Here is a 22,219-nt window from a genome sequence, read left to right on the forward strand (position 1 = left end):
GGGTAAAAGGATGGATGATGAGGGGGTGGGTGAAAGGATGGATGGATGGATGATGAGGGAATGGATGGATGATGATGAGGGGGTGGGTGAAAGGATGGATGGATGATGAGGGGAAGGATGGATGGAGGATGAGGGGAAGGATGGATGGATGATGATGAGTGGGTGGGTAGAAGGATGGGTGGATGGATGGATGATGAGGGAAAAGGATGGATGGATGGATGATGAGGGAAAAGGATGGATGGATGATGAGGGGAAGGATGGATGGATGATGAGGGGAAGGACGGACGGATGGATGGATGGGTGAAAGGATGGATGCATGGAGAGTGGGTGGGTAAAAGGATGAATGGATGGATGGATGATGAGTGGGTGGGTGAAAGGATGGATGGATGATGAGTGGGTGGGTGAAAGGATGGGTGGGTGGATGGTGGGTGGGTGAAAGGATGGATCAGTGGATTGGATGGTGGGTGGGTGAAAGGATGGATGGATGGATGAGTGGGTGGGTGGGTGGTGGATGGGTGGGTGGATGATGGGTGGGTAGGTGGATGAGTGAAATGATGGATGGATTGATAAGTGCAAGGGTGAATGAATGGACATATGAGTGAAAGGGTGGATGTAAGGATGGATGGATGAGTGAGTGAAAGGGAGGGTAGATGGACAAAAGGACGAATAGATGTGTGAAGGAGTGAAATGATATATGGATGGATGAATGATAGGGTCAATGGATGGATTCATGAGTGGATGAGTAGATGGATGGATGGGTGGGTGGATGGATGGATGGATGGAAGGAAGGATGGCTAAGTGAAAGGGTCAATGGAGAGAGAAAGGGAGGATGGATGACTAAAAGAGTGGATGGGTGGAAGGATTAGTAAGTGAAAGGTTAACTGGATTGGTGAAAGGGTAAATGGCTGAATGGATGAGTGAATGGATGGATGGGATGAAGAGTGGATGGATAAGTGTACAGATGGATAGGGTGAAAGGGTGGATGGATGGATAATGGAGGATGAGTGAAAGGATGAATGAGGGGATGGATGGATGAAGGGATGGATGAGTGAAATGATAGATGGAATGGTTGAATATGTTTGGAAATGGCTGGGCTTACTTATATACTATTGCGCGACCTCTGATGTGTCTGTAAAACGTACCTATTGTCCTGAAGTTTTGTCCTGAATTTTGACCTCCTGTCCTGAATTTGTGTCCTGAATTTTGACCCTTTGTCCTGAATTTTTACACTCCCCGTCCTGAATTTGCACCAATGCCAGTTGGTCACCCTAGCAAGCGAACGGCTTGTGTGCTCACAGGCACTCGTAAACTGCACGGCAAACTCATTAACATTAATGTTCGTGGGAGAGAAACTACCTCCTCGCTTTCTCGTCCTCCTCCCTGCAGTTTCTATCGCGGGAACTCGACCCGAGGGTAGTGGAGGGCTTGAACTTACATAGGCACTGTTCCTTTTTAGACACGGGGAGCTGTAATGTATACTCCACCACAATGAGTATATAAGTATCGCTTTATGAACAACTCTGCATCTCACTTCTCCAAGTAATCTTCATGAAATCCCTTCTTCAACTGTCCCCACTTAGAGCTCCCTCCCACATGCATTCTATGTTCCACTCGGTGATGTAGGATACATTCCAAACATGGAATGTATCAACACCACAGGAGCTTAACTGATGTGCCCAGGATGCATAGGACATTGAGCCACGCAGAACCCGGGTCCCCGTTCCAAAGTCGGGAGCTCTGGGGTAAGCCACATCCTCTACGTGTTAGGGCTGTGGTTTTTAGGTCTCGCCTGTCAATGCGCTTGCGAGAATATAGGGGCTTATCCAGAGTTTAACCATGAGGTTAAACTCTGGCGATTTCATGAGGTGCCCGTGAAAAGCAAGCTCAATGCGCAAGCGCATTGACCTAAAAGCGCGTGCACATCTGCCAAGCCATCTGCCGCCAGCAGCTTCACTTGGAATCCGCTTCGCCCCCCTGCTGCACACATCACAGCCATCAGCCTCCCTCCCACGGGCAGCTTGGCCTCAGGCATTCACCCCAGCGCGACTTCTCCTCCCCCCTAATTACATCCCTGCTGTTTACTTCTTTCACGGCCGCGAGGCCGTGCTTCAAAGGGATCCGCCCCCTGCTTTAATTACATTAGCTTAGTTTTGGTGATTTTGTACTCTCTCACCAAACACCTCCCGGTTCGCCTTTATTTCATAAACCAGAATTTGCAATGCAACAGGTCTCGCATTTTTGAAACTTTGACCTAATGATATTGTAAATGACACTGCATTTTCTTATTGCAAGTTTTTAAACACATAAAGAAAAGCATTGCCTTTTACAATGCCATTAGCTCAAAATCTCTCAATTGCGAGGCCTATTGCATTGCAAATGCTTGTTTCCTATAGTACACAGGAGTCGATGACGTACGTACCTGGCCTGAGCAGCTCTTATGTTAACTGGACACCAGACACCTCAATTCCACCCTCGTTCTTCCATAGCTCTTGCCTCCTCCCTCACTGGTTAATTTTTGACCTTAGGAACGTTTCCTTGGAAGTTTGACCTCCCAAATTTGAATGTAACGGAGAGTCTTAGTATATTTTGTGAAATAGTTTTCATTTTGCCATTGGTATAAATCCTCATTCCTATAGATTTTACAACCAGGTTCGCTGAAATTATGTAGAAGGGTTGACTAATTTATGTAGCAAAAAAAAGCAAATTATGCGGTTTAATGCGGCACCTTTTCTGATAGTATTTCATTATTTAGTAATTTTCACTCTTGATAACACTGTCTGGGCAAAGGTTTAATCTTAGTATCAGTTTAAGACCCAAACACAGCAATAAGCAACAGAAATGTAACCGGTCAGCCTTTGCAAAGATCTTCTACGCAGCGAAATGCCTTGTTGAGTTTTTAGTAATTTGTGATCTGTTTGAGCTCAATCAATTTTTTCTGTTAAAATTTGAAGATTATATGGTAAAATCGTCAAATATGCAGAAAACACAACTGCCATAAAACCGCATAATTGCAGTTGCCCTTATTTAAACAAAATTAGTGGATTGCCAAGTAAAGGAGAGGATGTAGCCTTACGGCTAGAGCGGTCGACCTTGAAATTGAGGATCCGGGTTTGAGTCTCGGCAGGGACGCTCAACATCCTGTGATTCTGGGCAAATCACTTAATCTCCCCTCGCCTAACAAAAATGAATGTGTCCATCTGCAATGAAACTGGTGGTCATGTAAAGCGCTCTGATACTGGATATCTTCAGGTCGAGTTCGCACTATATAAAACTCAAATAAAAAAAAATGGGAAAGTGTGCCACACATAAGTCTGGTGCGGACAGAACCCATAGCAAAGTCTGCCAAGAGTCTGGAGTAACTTTCTAAAAATGTGTTCGCTCAACAATCTTGTTATTGGCTTCTTACAAAAGATATTCTGTTTTTACATTTTTATCCTGGGTTATTTCCTCAATCTCTGTTTTTCCCTTCTCATTTTCAGGATTTGGCTTCGTAACTTTTGAAATTGAAGATGTGGTTGAAAAAGTCTGTGAAATTCATTTCCATGAAATAAATAATAAAATGGTAAGTTTTTATTTTTTTTAGCCCACATGCTTTTTTTGCATTGCAATGATTTTGTACGGGATTCAGGATGTAATGACTCCATGCACGAGGTGTATGTTTTGTCCCATGCACACCTACTCCATTCCAAGAAGGAATATGTTGCTGTTCATCTCAGATTGTGTCCAACAATTCATTCACCTGTGCTGATCTGTTAGGTGTTTGGATTTTAATTGTTATTTTGCTTTATGTAATTAATTTAGTGTACTTACCCATATTCTTCCTTCTGGGGGTGCTGTTGGTACTGTGCCTACTATACTCAAATAGCTAAACTGAGGTGAAGCCAAGGCAAGAAGCACTGGGTCTGGCCTTGTGCTTTTGTATTACTTTATATTCAGTTTTTTATGTATTCTTTTATACCAAATTATGGAATCCATGGATAAATCTACTTCTGATTTGGATCTCCTCTAATAAGAGAAATATGCTATCCATGATCCTGATATACCTGGCAGATGTTCCTATATGTATTAGTGCTCTCAATAATAACTTTTAGGGAGGGAAGTTTTCAGGTTTAGTTACGTCAGTTGCATGTCATGCTGCATTACATGCATGTGTGCACAGTCAATCTGTACTAGTCAACAACTTAATGACTGGGAACATCTAGTTTGAAAGGTCTTCTCCAACTTTGTCAGATTGAAATTTAGATTAAAATTACAGTATATTAATCATACCAAGCTTCTGTTGTAATTCTCTCTTAATAGTTGAAGGGTGGGCTTTCCTGAGCGTTTGCTTTCCCTAGTTTGTACTTCCCTTGATGAACGCATTCACTTCTATGCCATGTGAAGACGGCACAAAACGGACCTATGATATGACTTATGTGCCTGGCTTCTGGTTCTTGTAGTCCCTCAAATTCCCAGGCCTCTAAACAGGCAAGAAGGAATTTTGATTGTACTATATCCCTAAAATTGGAAGAGAGAAGACCCCTCCCAACCCTTAGGCCACAGCTTTCCAAACTGTGTGGCGCGACACATTACTGTGTCGCGCCCCAACCGTAGGTGTGTCGCGTGATGAGATGACTTCTGCCGGGAATCGGCACAGTCTTCTAAGAGCCTCTGCAGCTCGACTCTGCCGAGCACTTCACATGTCTTTAAAGACCTTGTGCATGTTAATAGGTCCTATTAACATGCACAAGGTCTTTAAAAACCTGTGAAGTGCTTGGGTGCGGCTGTGAGCCATGAATAAAAAAAAATCATGAAGAAAAGTAAAATAAGCAGTTATGAATAGAAGACATACATAAGGGACTTTTTCCACACAAGTGCAGCAAAACACTAAATGTCAACACAAATCAAAAAGAGACAGTAAGACAATACCAGAGGTTCAAGTCTCTCAGGTAAAAACAAAACGCCCACTGTACGGAAAAGTCGGACTTCGAGCAGACCCAAGCTGCCATCTTCATTCTAGGGTCAGCTTAACAGAAGAGTTTTCACCACCGCCGGAGCTCAACTCCTTGCCCGCACAACCTTGATTTCCCCAAACCTACATTTAAAATAAAGTGAAACGTCACTCTCAGCAGAGGGCAGAAACCCTTTGATTCTAAGAAAGCAATTACGTTAATAAATAATGCTAGAAAATATCCTTAACGCTTTGCCTAAGGCTTAGGCCTTCAGTCTGGAGGTACTCTAATTTCATATCTTGCATCAAGTTGCGTTGCTGCTTGAAATTTGTTGGGTCAATTCAGTGCCGAGAGAAATAGCTAAACATATAATTCCTTTGTGTTCCAGGTAGCAATTCACGTCACACATAACAAGCACTGGCGTTGCCAATAGGTCTCGCAGTAGGAAAGTTGGAGCTATTGGTTTTTAAATGACATTTTATATTTATATATCGTTATTGGCATTGTCAATAACAATATATAAATATAAAATGTCATTTACAAAACCAATATCTCCAACTTTCCAAATGCGAAACCTATTGGCAACGCCAGTGCTTGTTGTGGTTATGGCCCAGTTTTTCATTCTGTGCGCAACATATGGCTGAGCAACAAAGTATTCAAAATAATAAAAATGCCGCAAAGTAAGTGGGGCTGACACAGAAGCAGAAAGAGCGGGGGGCACAGGTATCAGACTGGGTTCGTGGAGGGGCAGACACGAGAAGGTATCTGACAAACGGGCAGGTAACAAAGAGCACGAGACGGAAGGGGCAGATTTTAAAAGGGGAGCCGGAGAATGAACGACCTGAGGCACGAGATGGCAGCGAGTGTCACACTGGAGTGTAAGTGGTTGGAAGGGGCAAATTCGCGACATTCCCGAAGGCTGCGGGGCGGGTGTATTTATATCAGGGGCAAGAGAGAAATGAGGCCGAGCGGTACCCTAGAGGTGTGAGTAAAGAAAGAGCGGGGGCACAGGTATCAGACGGGGTTCGTGGAGGGGCAGACACGAGAGGGTATCTGACAAACGGGCAGGTAACAAAGAGCACGAGACGGAAGGGGCAGATTTTAAAAGGGGAGCCAGAGAATGAACGACCTGAGGCACGAGAGTCACACTGGAGTGTAAGTGGTTGGAAGGGGCAAATACAAAGGGTGAAAGGCTGGAAGAGACGGTGGTCAAAGGGCAGATGTCAGGACGTCGAAGAGGTTTGGAGTGGGACCCAAAGTCCGAGCAGACACTGCGGGGCACGGGATCGAAGCAGCGAGTGTTCCTTCTTTAAAGTTCTGGAAATGCCCTCAGTGATAAAACTAGTTGGGTTGGACTAGAAGAAACGTACAAAGCAAAACAAATGCAACAATACTTGTTAAACAAATTATAGACACCAAGTAACAGCAAGAAAGATACAGAAATTACAACAAGAGGGGAGGGAAGAGGTAGACACAGAGAGATTGTACGGAGACAAAGTGAAAAACAACACAAGTGAAAAACAACACGTACCTGATAATGCAGAGCGGCCGGGAAACTGAAAGTACGGCCGGCCTGCGGCCGGCCATGAATAATTAGGGGAGGAGAAGCCCTTTGATGTGCTGTGCGGCCGGGAATGCAGAGCGGCCGGGAAACTGAAAGTACGGCCGGCCGCAGGCTGAATAATTAGGGGAGGAGAAGCCCTTTGATGTCCTGTGCGGCCGGGAATGCGCGTGCTTGTTTGTTCACGTGATTCACGTGAACTCTTAAGAAAACCGCAGCGCAAGAAGCCCTTGGTTTGACGAGGATTTCGAGCACTTGAATTCTCGCTCCCTCAATGCGCTTGCGCGCATTGTAGGTCACGAGACCTAAAAATGTGGGTCTCCTCTCAATGGCAGAAGTAGAATCCTGTGCTAGACAGACTATATAGTTAAAAAACGTATTCCTGTGTGGTATACCTTCACTTTATCTTCAGATGCCTTTTTTGGGTCTCTCTGGCAAAATGCATCCGCAAAGATGCATGTGTCCAGCTGGAGACGTATAGCGATCAGTCTGGGGGGAAGGAGGACAAGAGGGTGTACGAGCTTTCTTTCCTGGATTCGTGTGCGCGCACGTCGCGTCCCGCGCCGTACACATGCGCGCGCAGACAGACACTCGCTCACACACACACCCCCTCCCCCACAGTCACACACACGCACTCCAAGACACATACACACACACACGCACACACACATACACAGCCCGCCCCCCCCGCACGCGCGCGCGCACACACATGCTCCCCCCCCCCCCCCCAGCAGCTCAGCAACCCACTCACCGGCTTCCTTCGTGCGGCGGCTCTCCTCAGCTGCAGGGCCCGGCAGCAGGACTCTTCTTCCCTCCTTCAGCACCGGGGCACAGGGTAGGCTCCTGCCTGCTCCAGTGCTCCAAACAATCGCGGCTCTTCCGTGGGAGGCGGGGTAGGCTCCCGCCCTCCTACTTCCTGTTTCCGGTTGTCGCGCCGGCCTGCCTGACTTCCTGGTCGCAGGCCGGCAGAGTGACGAGGATGTTTGATTTGCGGTATTTATTTATTTATTTATTTATGCATTTTTATATAGCGCGGACTTTACCCGAAGGCGGTATTTATTTATTTATGTATTTATGCATTTTTATATAGCGCAGACTTTACCCGAAGGCGGTATTTATTTATTTATGTATTTATGCATTTTTATATAGCGCGGACTTTACCCGAAGGCGTCAGAGCGCTTCACATTAGGAACAGAAATGAAACATAATGAGAAACATTACAAAAGAACAGGTTGAAAAAACATACGTTACTTACATAAGGTAATAGTGACAATTGTGAGCAAACAAAATACATGAGGTAGTAAAAACTATGAGCAACCAAAAATACATGAGGTAGTAAAGGTAATAGTGACAATCGTGAGCAACCAAAATACATGAGGTAGTCAAAAGTGCACAAGAGGAAATGAAAGTGACAAGTGTGCAGTTATAAGAGAAAACAGAGTATAATTAGAGGTATAGTCCTGCAATAAGTGCTAGACACTCAGGCTCAGGAACAAGCGTTACATGGGCAAGGTGGCACTTGTGCAAGTATCAAAGGCAAAGACATGTGAGAGGTAGCAGCCGTGTGTTGCAAGGGCAGAGTGGTGTGTGCATGTTACAAAAGGGCACCGAACACCAGTACATGGAAAATACTGCAAAAAGGCAGACCCTCCAATCACAGGAATACACTGGGAAGGCACTTCCATGGTCATGGAAAGTAGAAATTATCAGTAGTGGGAAGTCTTCCTCAGAAATAGCAAGAGGACGTGAATTACTTTTGGAGGTGTCTCTGGAGGAGGAGAACTTTGAGGTCCCTTTTGAAGGCCTGGGAGGAGGCGGTGGTCCGGAGCTTTTTTTTGTCCTCTCGCGGTTTGTAAATACAAAACATATTGCATTACAAATGCTATAGGTATCACATTTGTGAAAGTTATAACTATTGGCATTGTAAATGACGAAGCTATTAATTTAGCTATTTAAAAAAAAGAAACATAAATAAAAACTTTGCCATTTACAATACCAATAGCTCAAACTTTCCTAATGCGAGACCTATTGCATTGCAAATGCTTGTTTTCTCTTCTGTGCACGCATCTCCGGTACCTGAAGAAGCAAGTCCTTGGATTTACATTGTGTGGGTCTTATTTCTGTTGCTGCCTGTAAATTTAATAAGGGTGCTTTTAGTTGAGATACGATCAAAGCAGTCTTCACCGCGTATGCTTGAAGACTGTCTCCACATTTGACTTGCTAATTTGTTTTTCTCCAGGGAATTGAAATAATATTGTTCATCTCGCACCTGGCCGTAATATGTATTTGAAATGAAAATGGTTTCTTGGAGCATGCAATGTTTGAACGAGGTCACTCCCCAGTCTAAGGAGGTGGTGCAGCCTGGCCGCAGTTTTGTTCTGTTGCTCAGAGAAGTCTGCATCCATTTACTTCTCATGGGCCACAACATGATCCGAGCGACCTTAGTCACCTGCTAGTCAGGCTTTAATCTTTATTAAGTTTTCTAGTGCAGTGCCCCTCTGCCTCCACCAGTGATACCGAATAACAATAATTGATTTCCATTTTTTAATAGAATCTGTCAGTCTGCACTGTGGTTGGAGAAACCCAGGCTTCAGTGCATGGGTAATGTGTTAAAAAAATTCTAATCAGTATGTTTAAAAGCCTTCTCAAGTCTGCCTCGCAGCGAAGAAAATTGCTTAAAATAATTGCCTCACTGATGTTCAGTCTTTTGTTATCTTTTAGTCAGGACACAATGTAGTGATGGTTTCATCCTCTTGACTTACTTCAAGCAAACTGTTTTCAGATAAATCTAACCAATTATCAGCCCCGTTTTTGTTTCTACTGATTTTTTTGAGAGATTTGGCAAAAAAAATTAGGATTCTCTTAGTGGAGCAAAAGTATGGTCATTTGCCTGGCTTACAAAAGTGCTCCGTTTTGTTATGCTGTTTGGCTGTGGTCCTTGAATTTTTTTAAATAAACTAATGTGTTCTGGGATTTAAGATTTTGGTTCAATTCTTTTGATCCTATTGAACTGAGTTTCTAGATTTCCATCTTTTGTAAGAGGAAAACCCATAACTAGTGATATGAAGCCATATGCCACCCTAGTCTTTCTTTTCACTATTTAGGCCTTAAGCCTTGTCTTTGTTCTAGATCAGGATTTTGACGTCTAGCCACGGACTGCTAAATCATTCCTCATTTCTATCATTGGGGCAGCACACCCAGTCTGAAGTGTGGTCTTTACTTCCTGCTGTGAAATTACATCTATCTGCACATCTGTTTGTAAAATGTAAATGTAGTGTATTTTGTAAAGCGCACAGCTGCACCAACGGGGCGTCCCGGCGCTGTATAACGCTGTGGAACCCTTCCTGGCTCTCCCTGTGCGATGCCCCTCCTGGGCACCCCCAAGGTGAAGCCAGGCATCCCAGTGTTGTAGGGGCCTTTGTGGAGATTAAGCAAGCTATTGCCCAGAGTTGCAGCGTGGGACCCATGGTTAGAGTAGGCGCCGAGGTGAGAATTATCGAGTCCGCGGACATTGGGCTCAATACCCTGCCGCGTCGGGACTTAAACCCTGGTCCCGGGCCTGATCTCTGCTTCAGAGTCTGCCGCTCTAACCAGTAAGCCACACTTCACTGGTCACAGAGCCAAACAGAAGTCTTTCACGGCAAAGTAGATATTACCACTTGGTGACTTTGACATGTTCCTAGCGCAGATGGGTGAAGCAGCTCCCTGAATACACAGCCACCAATTTTATTAAAACTCTTGGGACCCTCCCTATTTTAGTAAGGTAATATGTGAGGGTTTGAAACCACAAATGCTGCCACCTGTTTCTTCACCCAGCTCTCTCCCAGGACACTTGCTTTGTTCATTGTATTCCTAAAATATTACTGTTCAATCATTCTTTTTCTACTTTACCTTTATCTGTTGGTGTTGGCCTCGAGCAATGTTGGCGCTGCCCCTCTCACAGAAGCCTCTGTCCGTTTTGGTATAGTAATTCTAGATGGTGAATAGTACCCCTTTATCCCTCCATTCAGCTTTGGAGTTAAAGGTACGGTGGCCTGGAGGAGGATACCTCAGTGTGTGTGTGTTGGAGCTGAGATTCCGGCCGAAGCCACTTTGGCACAGTGGTGGGCTACTGAAAAGTGTAATGCACTGGGGTGATATAAAGGGGTCATATATGCTCATTTATTCCCCTCTGTTGTGCCTTTTCTGTAGATAAAGGTATACATTGTGTAGTCCTGTTTTCAACATAGATAGCTTGTTACTCTCATGAAATTGTCCACTAATTGTGCAGTACTGCTCTTTGCCTGTTTCTGACCGTTCCAAAATTTCCTCAGGTTCTAACCCTCTTAGCTGGCACCTTACCAATGTATCACTCCTTCCTTCCTTCCTTAGGTCTTGGTTCCTTGAAAGCACGGTTGATCTGAATGCCATTCTAACCTGATTCCCATTAAAACATCGCTGTCAGGTTCCATTGAAATACCACTCCGAGATACTTTTGCCACAGCTTTGGGCCTGCCCTGGTAAAGCATACAACTTTATTAGCTAGTATCCAGGATTTGTGGTTATTTTGGCCACTACTAACTTAAACCTGGTTAAATGGTCTCAAACTATTGTGAATATTCTACTTTTTCATGATTATTCCATCCTAATGCTTTCCCTCCGTTTCCTGTATTACTCGGTGATGAGTAAAGAAACAGTATGGGAAGGTGTGTTAAAATCATCAAATCGTTGAGGACAGATGCAGTAACTGGCACTGCTAAGCCTCTGTTCTCCTTGGCCACGTACAATATTCTATTGCACCAGGAAAGGCGATTTCTGTATCTAAATGTGCATACCTTAAATCTTCCTGTTTGCAAACTTCGAGGATACCTTGGAGGCATACTCTTTTCATGTTGAGATTACGGGCACAGTGCTGGCTTGTCGTCATCCCATGAAATCTGTCCGTCCTGGTAGATGGAGTGGAGTGGCGATTCATCCTTCCAAACTTCAATAAGTTGTTTCTTCATTCTCTCATTCAGAAAACCGCCTGACCTTCCTTCTAACCACCTCCACAGCTTTTACAGGTCGCTGGAATCATTTTGCCATGTAGACACTCTGAGCTCTTCTGCTTCTATTTAGAGAAGTTTGAAAAGAACACGATTGATGATGGTCACTTTGTAGGCTGAAAGGAAGCCAACACGCTCTTTGGTGAATCTTTGCATTTAAATGTGTTATCAATAGGCTCAAATCCAATCACAGGGTAGTGTAAGAACTCATTCAGTGAGGTAAATAGTTACTTTGGTGATTGTCATGAGTGCCCGTCACTGAACTCCGTAAAGAAGTGACTTGCCATCATTTCATACTTTTATCATTTCACCAAAGATTCGTCTCCTCAATTTTGATGCCGGGATTGAGGCCCAGTATGGGAGGGATATTCATAAAGTTTTTTCAAAGTTTTTTTATTTGTCATGAATGCATCGATTTGTCTCCGACTCACCTCCTTGTGTGAACCTGTATTGGGAGCCATGACATTTTTCTGAAGGATGCTGATCATCCTTCAAATTCCTCATTGCCCTTCCTCCTTCTGAGATGTTATTTCTTTGATGCTTTTTTCCGATTGTTGAATGATATGTACTGTGTACAATGTATTTTTCGTTCTGGCTTCTGTGAAATTTGGAAAATTAGGTGGAATAAACTCCATAACATGGGTGACACCTTTATCAGCCTATGTCATCACAGCCTACATCTGGCGGGTGATAAGAAAGGGTATTAATTCGAAGGTGTTGTTCATTCTACTCATTAGTAATTCGGTAAGAACTACTGCAGATGCCTAAATATGCCACATATGTTGTTGGTTGTTGAGCAACTTGCAGTTTATTCTGTGAGTAGTGTTCATGGTTGGAGACCTTTGGTGATATGTCATTGAGTAGGAGATGTAATGTAATGAGGGTTTTTGTAGAGTGCGTGTATGCCATGGCGTCTTAGCGCTGTCTGCCATTGATTAATGGAGTGGGAGAGCTATGGCGACTATAGTTTAGGGACAAATAACCATGTTTTCAATTCTTTCCTGAATAACAGTAGATTTGTTTGATTTCTAAGATGGATGGGCAACAAATTCCATAATTTAGGGGCCAGATAGCGGAAGCTTCTGCCACCCCATTTCAGAGTCTTTACCTTAGGAACCACCAGTAGAGAGGCCGATTAAGATGTAAGGCTTCGCTGAGAAGTGTAGCGCTTGAAATGGATACTACATTGGGCAGGTTCAGCCCCATATAGAGTCTTAAGCACAATGCACATGGATTTGAACTGGATCATTGCCAATACAGGTAGCCAGTGCAGATCCCGATTAGCTTGATTTATTGGACTGAATTGTGGAATCTTAAGCAGCAGACGAGCAGCAGCATTCTGTATGGTCTGCAGCTTATGTATCACGCTCCTTTTTGCTCCCAGCTAGAGTGTGTTACTGTAGTCGATTTTTGATAGTATTAAGGCAGTAATGACTGTTTTTCTAAGGGCCATGGGGATGAAAGGTAGGATCTTTCGAAGGATTTTTAAAGTGTGGAAGCACAAGGAAGTAATGCTGTTGACCTGATCTGATAATGAAAGATGGTCATCTATCATGATACCAAGGTTTTTAACCTTCTTTACCGGCTGAGGGCAGGGCCCTGCTTTATCAGGCCACCTTGTAGAATTCCAAAGGGAAGTATCCCTTCCAAACATAACCACTTCTGTTTTACCAGTGTTTAACTTCAAGCAGTTATCGTGCATCCACCTAATGATATGGCTCATGCAGACATTGAAGCTAGTTTGGAGGATAAGGAGACGACTAGTTGTGTGTCGTCAGCATAGCAAATGTCAGTGAAGCCATGGGGGCGTATGAGTTTAGGCAGTCGAGTGACGTACACGTTAAACAGGGTTGGGGAAAGTGATGATCCCTGGGGCACTCCACACGGCAAAGCTCAAGGGTGCAATTTGTGCTCTCCATAATTGTAGATTGTTCTCTGTTGGTTAAGTAAGACCGAAGAATGTCTGAGGCTTTGTCTACAATCCCTATATCTGCCAGTCGCTGGATACGTTTATGGCGATCAACCTTATCAAATGCGGCCAATAGGTCAAGTAGAATCAATATGGCTCCCCCCCCGGTCAAGTTGGACACATATGTCTTCTGTGGCGACAATCAGTCCTGATTCGGTACTGTGCCGCAGTCGAAAACAGTGTTGCGCTGGATCAAGTTTATCATTTGCCTCAATGAAGGACAGTAGTTCTTCGTTGAGGGCTTTTTCCAGGATTTCTGATGGAAGTGGTAGGCAGGAAATAGGCCAGTAATTGCCGACCTCCTTGGGGTCAAGGGTTGGCTTTTTCAAGATGGGTCTAACTAGGGATTTTTTCCAGATAGCAGGAAAAAGTACTGCGTCAAGAATGTTGTTTAGAAGGGTTGTTAGTTTGGCTATTATGCTGGGGATCATGTGGAGAAGCGTGGCAGGGCAAGGGTCCAGAGGGGATCCCGACTTAGTTGACAGTAGTATCCTCTCAACTCTCAGGTGTTAGGGGAGTAAATTCTTGTAGGTAGACTTTCGTGTTTGTCCTGTCGTTGTTAAGCTTGTCTGACCTGATTCCAACGTTGTGTTTGGAGAACTCATCATAAACATTGACCACTTTATCATGGAAAAACTCAGCTAGTTTATCATAAAACTGCCTAGTTGGACTGAACTGTTTTCTGTATTCGAAATTGGCTAAGCTAGAGATTGTCTTAAAAAGTTCTCTGTCAGTATTCTTAGAGGCCGTAATTTTCTCAATAAAGAAGCTGGATTTTTGCAGCTATTATGGCTACTTTGTACTTTTTTAATGCCTCGTTGTACTGTTTTTTGTTGGTTTCTGAGTATTTGTTCCTCCAGATCTGCTCTTTAGCTCTACAAATTTTCTTTAGTTCTTTTAGCTCCACGGTGTACCAGGGGGCTGATGTTGATCTATTTCCTGTGTGTGTGTGCACGTTTCTGGAGCCAGTTTTGTTACTGCCTAGTAAATGTAACTGTTGTAATTTAGTGCTGCTTGATCGGCATCAGTACCTATGTGAGGGCTGTGAGAAAGTAAAGCAGTTTCGAGGTCTGGGATATTTATTTGTCCCCAGGGGAGTGCTACACCTGTCCTTTTGTTTTTATTCTGGGCTCTAATGGGAGGTCCGGTTATGTGTACTTCAAAAAAGACGGCGCTATGATCCGTCCAGGACATAGGTAGTGTGTTTTTGAATTTGTTCTGTGCCTAGTAGGTAAAGATACCATCCAAAGTGTGGTTTCCAATATGGGTAGGCTCAGTGACAATTTGCTTTAAGTCTAAACTATTTAGTCTGTCTATGAAGTTGTTGGTGTCGGCGTTTTCTGTGGATTCTAAATGAAAATTAAAATCCCCTAGTATGGAAAAATTGGAGAATTCCATACAGGACTCCATAACTGTTAGTTTATAGACCACCTGGGCCCAGAAACCCTTTTATTGAATCCATACTAATAGGCATTGGCTTTAATGTGAGAACGGTAAACAATGGCCACCCCCACCTCTTTGTCCATCTCTGTCGATTTTGAACAAGTCATAGCCAGATTGTATGGCTGTGTTTAAATTAGGTTCGGCGGAACTATGGTTCCATGTCTCCGTAAGGAATAATATGTCTGGCATTTATTGTTCGAAGAAGTCTGCGAGTTAATATTTATGCTAAGGTAGCAATCTAGTGTTTAGTAAAACACAGGTTAGGGCACGCTTATTGCCTAAACGTGATCTGAAAGAGACATGTTAGTGATAGATTCCTTACCTTTTGAATATCCCCAGGTGTCGGACTGGATCCGGAAAGTTTTTCGTCAGCAGTACCCCTGTGCGTCGGAAGGTGGCGTAGTGCGGCTCTGCGTCCGTCGCTGGCATCGTAGGCGCCGAGATGACATCACAGAGACTATTTAGGCGCCACCCAGGCGCGCTGAGTCAGTTCTTTCTTTTTCCGCGCCAGCAAGCGCAGATCCGGTTAAAGCACGTACCCTAGTCTCTTTGTGACTATCCTTTGAGACTTTTTGTCTTCTTCTTTTGAGTCTTTGACTTCTGATGCAATGTAGGGATGTCTGTATTTAAGTCCTGTCGCCGCATGATGTCGGTGGGTGACCCCCTTGGCCTCTGTCTCTGTCTGGAGGGCAACCATGACTACCGGTCATGTTCTGACTGTCTGGCCAAGGCTCCGAAGGCCTTATGGGAGCGGTCCGGTAAGCTGCTAGAGGCCCGGCAGTCATCTCTGCGCCGTTCGAGGTCCAGGGGCAATCGTGGAACCGATCACGGAGTCATCATCATCATCATCATCATCATCATCGCTCCTCGGGGTCGAAGTCTTCACACTCTGAATCGGGTAAGAGACGACATAAAGAAGTCAAAGAAGCGTTCCGACTCTCTGATGTCCCCCTACTGGTCTCTGGACACAGACAAGGGGACCGGGGGAGGGTCCCACCCCCGCCGCTCCTTTGGGTCCTATGAGTCCCGCGGCCTACCCGCCCTATCCGGGTCCGTCGGCGACTCCTGCCCAGGTGCAAAATTTTCTTGCAGCCATGGACTGCCTGTTCAGGCCTCGGGCTCTTGCCGGCACACCTTCGGGCCCGCGGTCCCAGTTGAGGGCCCTCCCTTGCCGCCGGCTCCCATGCCTCCGGCTCCGGCACTGCAGGGACCTCCGCCCGCGGCTCCGATCCCGGCGCCGCAGTGGGTTCTGTTTGTCCCACCACCACCTTTGCCCCGGTTTCCAGACAATTTTTCCCCTAGTTGGGACCCTAATTGGGAGACGGAGCCGGACCAACGCCATTCGACAACTTGTATTTTCCGGTCCCTCCCCCACCTTCACAGCCTGTTCCACGTGCAGTGGAGAAAGGGGACGACTGGGAGGGGTCTGAGGATCCTCTCGCACAGCAGTGCGGGTCGGAACAGGAATGGACAGAAGAGCTAGAGGATGCCGGTGGCCTTGACCTCTCCTCTGACCCTGGTTTTCTTTCTCCTCCTGCTGTGGCCATGCAGGAGGGGGCTACATACACTGTGGTGCTCCGTAGAGCAGCTGAGACCCTTGACTTCGACCTGCCTACAGTGACCCTCAAGACTCATCTCCTCACCGAAGTGCTTCAGCCAGCGGCAGGCTCTTTGGAGCCCCTGCTGCTGTTAATGAGGCCTTAACTGACGTCTTGCTGGATACCTGGTCTAGACCAGCCACAGGGGTCCCCGAGGATAGCAACGTAGCCAGGCGCCATCGCCCGGCCCCGGGTGACCCTGCTTTTCTGTCTACCCACCCAACCCCAGAGAGCCTGGTCATCCAGGCCTCCACTTCCCAGAGCGCATTCCCTACCGCTCCGCCGGATAAGGAATACAAAAATCTGGAATAGTTTCATCTGCCAGCTTAGGGCTGCGGTCGGTGAACACTGCATGCCTCTTGGGCCGCTATTCCCACGGTGTATGGGACACGGTTGCGCAGGTGCTGCCTCAGTGTTCGGAGGAGGCTCGAACAGTGCTGTCCCAAGCTGTTGAGGGGAAAGATGCAGGAAAGTTTGCCATCAGGTGTGGACTGGACACAGGGACTCACTGGGTAGGGCGATCTCTACGACAGTGGCCCTCCGTCGCCACGCCTGGTTGCGGTCCACTGGCTTTTCAGGGGATGTTTAAAGTTCTCTCGCCTGTTTGGTGATAAGGCAGATAGTGCTCTGAAGCATTTTAAGGACTCTCGGGCTACGGCCAAGTCCGTAGGGCTCTCTACCACGCGCCCGGTCACGTCTGCTTTTCGTTCCTTTTGTGGCTACGGAAGGGGCGCCCGACACGTTCGTTCAGCCACAAGCCTGCGCAGAACCAACCTCAGTGCGGCTGCGGACATAGTTTCCGCCGTGGCGGGATAGGTGGTCAGCATGCGGGTCAGTCTACCTCCACTCCCGCAGCATCCGCCTCAAAGCCTTCCTAGTCCGAGCTTTGGGGCGCACCCCACGCTGGTGGGAGGCAGGATTCACCATCACCTTCCCCACTGGCATTCTGTTACTTTGGACAGGTGGGTGCTGCAAATCGTCCGAAGGGGCTACTCCCTCCCCTTAGAAGACTGCCCCTCCAGCCATGCCACCTCAGTACCACCGCATGTTGGGGGACCATTTTGCGCTTCAACAGCAGAAAGTAACTGCCTCCTTGGCCAAGGGGGCCATCAAGCGCGTTCCTGGGCCAGAAGTAAGACGTGGTTGTTATTCCCACTACTTTCTGATCCCCAAGGAGGAAAAAGGGGGCCTGCGTCCCATCCCGGACCTCAGGAACGTCAACTGCTTCCTCCAGAAGGAGAAGTTCAAGATGTAGACTCTAGCTCAGGTCTTGGCTGCCCTCGACCCTGGAGACTGGATGGTAGCATTGGACTTGCAGGATGCATACTTTCATATCCCTGTCCTGCCGGCCCACTGGCCTTACCTGCGGTTTACGGTAGGCCAAGAACACTGTCAGTTTGCCGTGCTCCCCTTCGACCTTACCAGTGCCCCTCAGGTGTTCACAAAAGTGATGGCGGTGGTTGCAGCTCATCTGCGCAGATCAGGGGTTCCAGTCTTCCCCCATCTCGACGACTGGTTGTTGAAGGCGGGCTCGCCCCAGGCAGTTGTCTCCCACTTCCAGACTACAGCTGACCTCCTGCATTTACTAAGATTCTCTATCCACGTGCCGAAGTTGCACCTGAGTCCCTCTCAGAAGCTCCCCTTCATCAGAGCAGTTCTGGATTCGACACAGTTTCGGGTATATCCTCCCGAGCAGCGAGTTCGGGATATTGAGGCTATGATTCCAATCTTTCAGCCTTTATCACGGGTTTTGGTCAGGATGACCCTCCGGCTCCTGGGCCTCATGGCCTCCTGCATCCTGCTAGTGCAACATGCCTGCATATGCGGGCTCTGTAGTGGGACCCGAAGTTACAGTGGTTACAGCATCAGGGCAACCTGTCCAATCATGTCCAAATCTCGGAGGGCACTGTACGACAATTGCAGTGGTGGCTCACGTATCACGATTGGGTCAATAGCAGACCCCTCTCCCTTCCTCCACCGGAGCACAGAGTGGTGACGATGCATCCCTCCTGGGATGGGGCCGCCACACGGGAGAGGCCTCTGATCTCCGGCGGAGTCCCGGCTTGCACTGAAAGCATTCCTTCCCTATGTCTGGGGAAGTGTAGTGCAGGTGTTCACAGACAACACCACCGCCATGTGGTACTGCAACAAACAGGGCGGGGTGGGGTCGTGGACCCTATGCCAGGAGGCTCTCTGCCTCTGGACATGGCTGAACATCAAGGCATTTCCTTGGTGGTTCAACACCTGGCAGGTTCATTGAACACCAGGGCTGACTAACTCAGCCGCCGGTGCATGATGGATCACGAATGGCATCTGAACTTGGACGTGGTGCAAGGTCTCTTTCTGCAGTGGGGAGAGCCTTGGTTAGATCTATTCACCACCGAAGAGAACGCGCAATGTCATCAGTTCTGCACGTTGGAATTCCCAAGGCGGCGCTTGCTTGGCGACGCTTTTCGTCACGAGTGGCGCTGCTTTGTACCTTTCCGCCTATACCACTTCTGCCCAGAGTGCTGAAGAAGATCCGGCGCGACCAGGCCCAAGTCATTCTTGTGGCTCCCGATTGGGCACAAAAATACTGGTATCCCGAGCTACTTAGCATGACGATCAGTCCCCCGATGCTACTGCCTCTTCGGGAGGATCTTCTGTCGCAGCTACAGGGGACGGTCTTCCACCCGAACCTATCCAGCCTCCACCTCCATGCATGGAGATTGAGCGGCGACAGGTGACAGCTTTCGACCTTCCTTCCGAAGTCTGTGATATTATTCTGGCAGCCAAGCGTCCCTCCACTAAGACGACATACGCCTACCGGTGGAACATATTTGTGGCATGGTGCACAGCAGTGCTTAATTTGAAAAATATGAAGTCCAAGCTCTCAAATGTTTGAGGCCACACCCACTTCCTCCAGCCCCACCCACTTCCTCTATTGGCTCCACCCACCTCCCCTGGCACTGCTAAAAGCCAGATGTAATACCCTAGGGTGACCAGAATTTTAAAGCCAAAAACCGTGACATTTCACAAAAATAGAAGGACTACAATTTTACTTCAGAAGATGAGAGGCTCCTCAGCAGAGAATTACAGAACCGGCAGTAAGAACATACATAAAAAGCAATTTTTAAGCCCAGTAGCATGCCTGTTAATTAAATTGCTTTCTTGAAACAACTGCTATCTATCCCTGCCTTGTAAAACATAAACACCTCCCACCATTTTCAGTCGACCCTCTCTAAAAACCGGGACGTGATCTCAATTTCTTGAAATTTGCTGCGACAGCTGGTTAAAAACAGGGACCGTCCTGGCAAAACGGGGACGCCTGGTCACCCTAAAATACCCCCATCCAATTCTTGGAAGTGTCCAAGCTGGAGTGTGAAACAATATCTTTAATGCCCCCCACCCTGCTCACTGCCCAATTTGTGTATTGTGTGTAATCCCTGGTTCTCGCAGGTGTGCAAACAAAACTGTTTTTTTCTGAGTTTGCACTGGTGACCCTTGAACCAGCAGCACATTGACTCAGCAGCTCAGCCTTCAAAGCACCCACACAGAGTCAGAACACAGTTCGAACAGAGCTTCAAATGCACCTACACCTGGGTTTCACACAGAAAAAGGGTCACAACAGCACAACATTAGAGAAGATTGTACCTCGAAAATCAGATCTAACATACCATAAAATGTGCATTTGTAGTGCACTCATTCGCCCTAGAGAAAGCCTCTTGGCTCTACTGGCAGGCATTGGATGTTTATTGATACCCAACTCAATGATGTTGACTTATTTTGATCTTTTTTCAGTCATATACTGATAAGTGAACTTGTTCAAGGGCATTAAATCGATTTATGCAAGTACCAGATTACATTCCACGAGGTCTGTTTTTTTAGGCAGGGAAGATTAAGTAATTTGTCCAGAATCACAAAATGAGCCAACGCCGAGGTCACACCTGGTTCCCCAGTTCCAATCTAAGCAGCTTAGGCCCTTTGGCCCCATCTCCTCAGAAAGATGAAAGTCTGAGAGGACATAAAGAGAACATGAATTTTAACACAGGCCCCTGCAGTGGATGCGCAATCCAGGAGGGCACTAGGTCCAGCTATAACTCAACTTACTCTGAGAGAGCGGACTTTATCTTCAATATTCTTAGAGCCCTGAAGTACCCAGAAAGGAGACATGCAGCACTCTGTAAAACTCCCGCACAGATCAATAATAAATACCTCACCCCCCCAGACTACCCCGTCTTAACTGTTCAGCTGCTGATCGCAGGGGTTCTGGCCTCTCACCGCACGGATCACCTTTGACTTGAATTAACCTAGCTTAACCAGTTGGGCTTCTTCCACAAACAACCATTTCCACAGCAGCCTCTCAGCTGGGCCATTATAGGGCTGGCGTGCTCTTATGTCAAAACACATTTAGCCCATATTTTTAAGAGTTTTAAACATTTTGGCATCTTGTTTTTCCTCTTGAATTACTTTCCCCTTATATGAGTTTGTTGCTGGACAAGCCCACCTCAGAGCCGAAAAGGCCTTATCGGACTTGCTGCTCCAGATACAGGGAGAGCTATTTGCCCAGCACCTGCAGTACAGATTCATCACGCCTAACAAAACCACAAAATACATAAATGATTAAATATAACATCGCAAGGCACGATCTGACATCCGAGATTGTCAGTAAGTTTACAAGTCAAGATAACTTGTGCCGCTTTCGCTTGACTCAGGACGTGTTCCAACAATATAATAAAATAACAAGGCATGATGTTTATATTTTAAAATGACAACATAATTGTGTTCAAACTATTACGAGAAACTGGAAGCAGAAGACCTGTTTGAAACCACAGAGGAGCTACCAGCAAATGACGTCCTCAAATTAAGTGAGGTGAAGCCACAGTTCCAGTAGTCCTATGTGGGCACCGTGGCATGCACCCATTTCATGCCTACTTTTGTCAGTCTCTTTCCTTTTTAGTAGGCCCATCACCATCATCCTGCACTTAGTAGTCGAATTCTGAGTCGTCACATAACATTCATACCAAGTTTAAACTGCAACCATGCTGAAGAAAAAGCAGCGTTGATTACTTACTGGGTGACGGTTACAGTCTTTTGACTAGAGTCCTTCTGCTGCACGACACGCTGCTTCAAGTAGTGGTGCTGTTGTGCTGAACTGTTGCTGCGTGTGTCGTGACTAAAGATTACGCACGCTGTCACAGTGCATACGCACAGTCAGGACCAAATCCAGCCCAATCAGCTGCCCGGCCAATAGCAACCCTGACAAGGGCAGACATTGATTTATCTGCTAAGCAAGCACTCTTCACCGGGAAGAGTGACAGAATGTAAGTCAATAAATTATGTTTTTTGGGACACGTTGTGCAGTCGTTGTTTATATAATTTGGCAAGCAGTGGCACTCAGGTCTAGACCCCGACCTGAGAATTAAGTGCCGGTGCTAAGCACCGGAAAGCACCAGCACAAATTGAGCACTGGTGCACAGCAAAGGCTGTGGATCCCCTTTTGGCCCCTCTTTCCGAGGTTCTTCTGTTCCTTCTCTCTTTGGCCCAGCAGGGCTCTGCTCTGGGCACTATCAAGGGTTATCTTTCGGCCATTTCTGCCTTTTTACGGCTTCCAAATCAGCCTTCTCTTTTTAAGTTCCTGGTTGTTAATCGCTTCCTGAAAGACATTACACACACACACGTTTCCTCTTGTGCCTTTCATAATGCCTCAATGG

The 22,219-nt window shown here is 46.5% G+C and overlaps 1 protein-coding gene across 12 annotated transcripts in view; it reads left to right on the forward strand.

The window, feature by feature from the left end:
• MSI2 (musashi RNA binding protein 2) overlaps window positions 1–22,219 on the forward strand; it is a 1,965,164-nt gene that overhangs the window by 1,318,511 nt on the left and 624,434 nt on the right. For all 12 annotated transcript variants that reach the window (XR_013608601.1, XM_078679738.1, XM_078679727.1 and 9 more), the window contains exon 8: window positions 3,480–3,562. Coding sequence is in view for 11 of the 12 variants with exons in the window: in XM_078679738.1 (XP_078535864.1) it covers window positions 3,480–3,562 (83 nt within the window). In the remaining variant the exon portion in view is untranslated. The remainder of the gene's footprint in view (window positions 1–3,479; window positions 3,563–22,219) is intronic.

The sequence above is a fragment of the Lissotriton helveticus genome, chromosome 3_1 (assembly GCF_964261635.1).
Source record: "Lissotriton helveticus chromosome 3_1, aLisHel1.1, whole genome shotgun sequence".
Taxonomy (NCBI): Eukaryota; Metazoa; Chordata; class Amphibia; order Caudata; family Salamandridae; genus Lissotriton; species Lissotriton helveticus.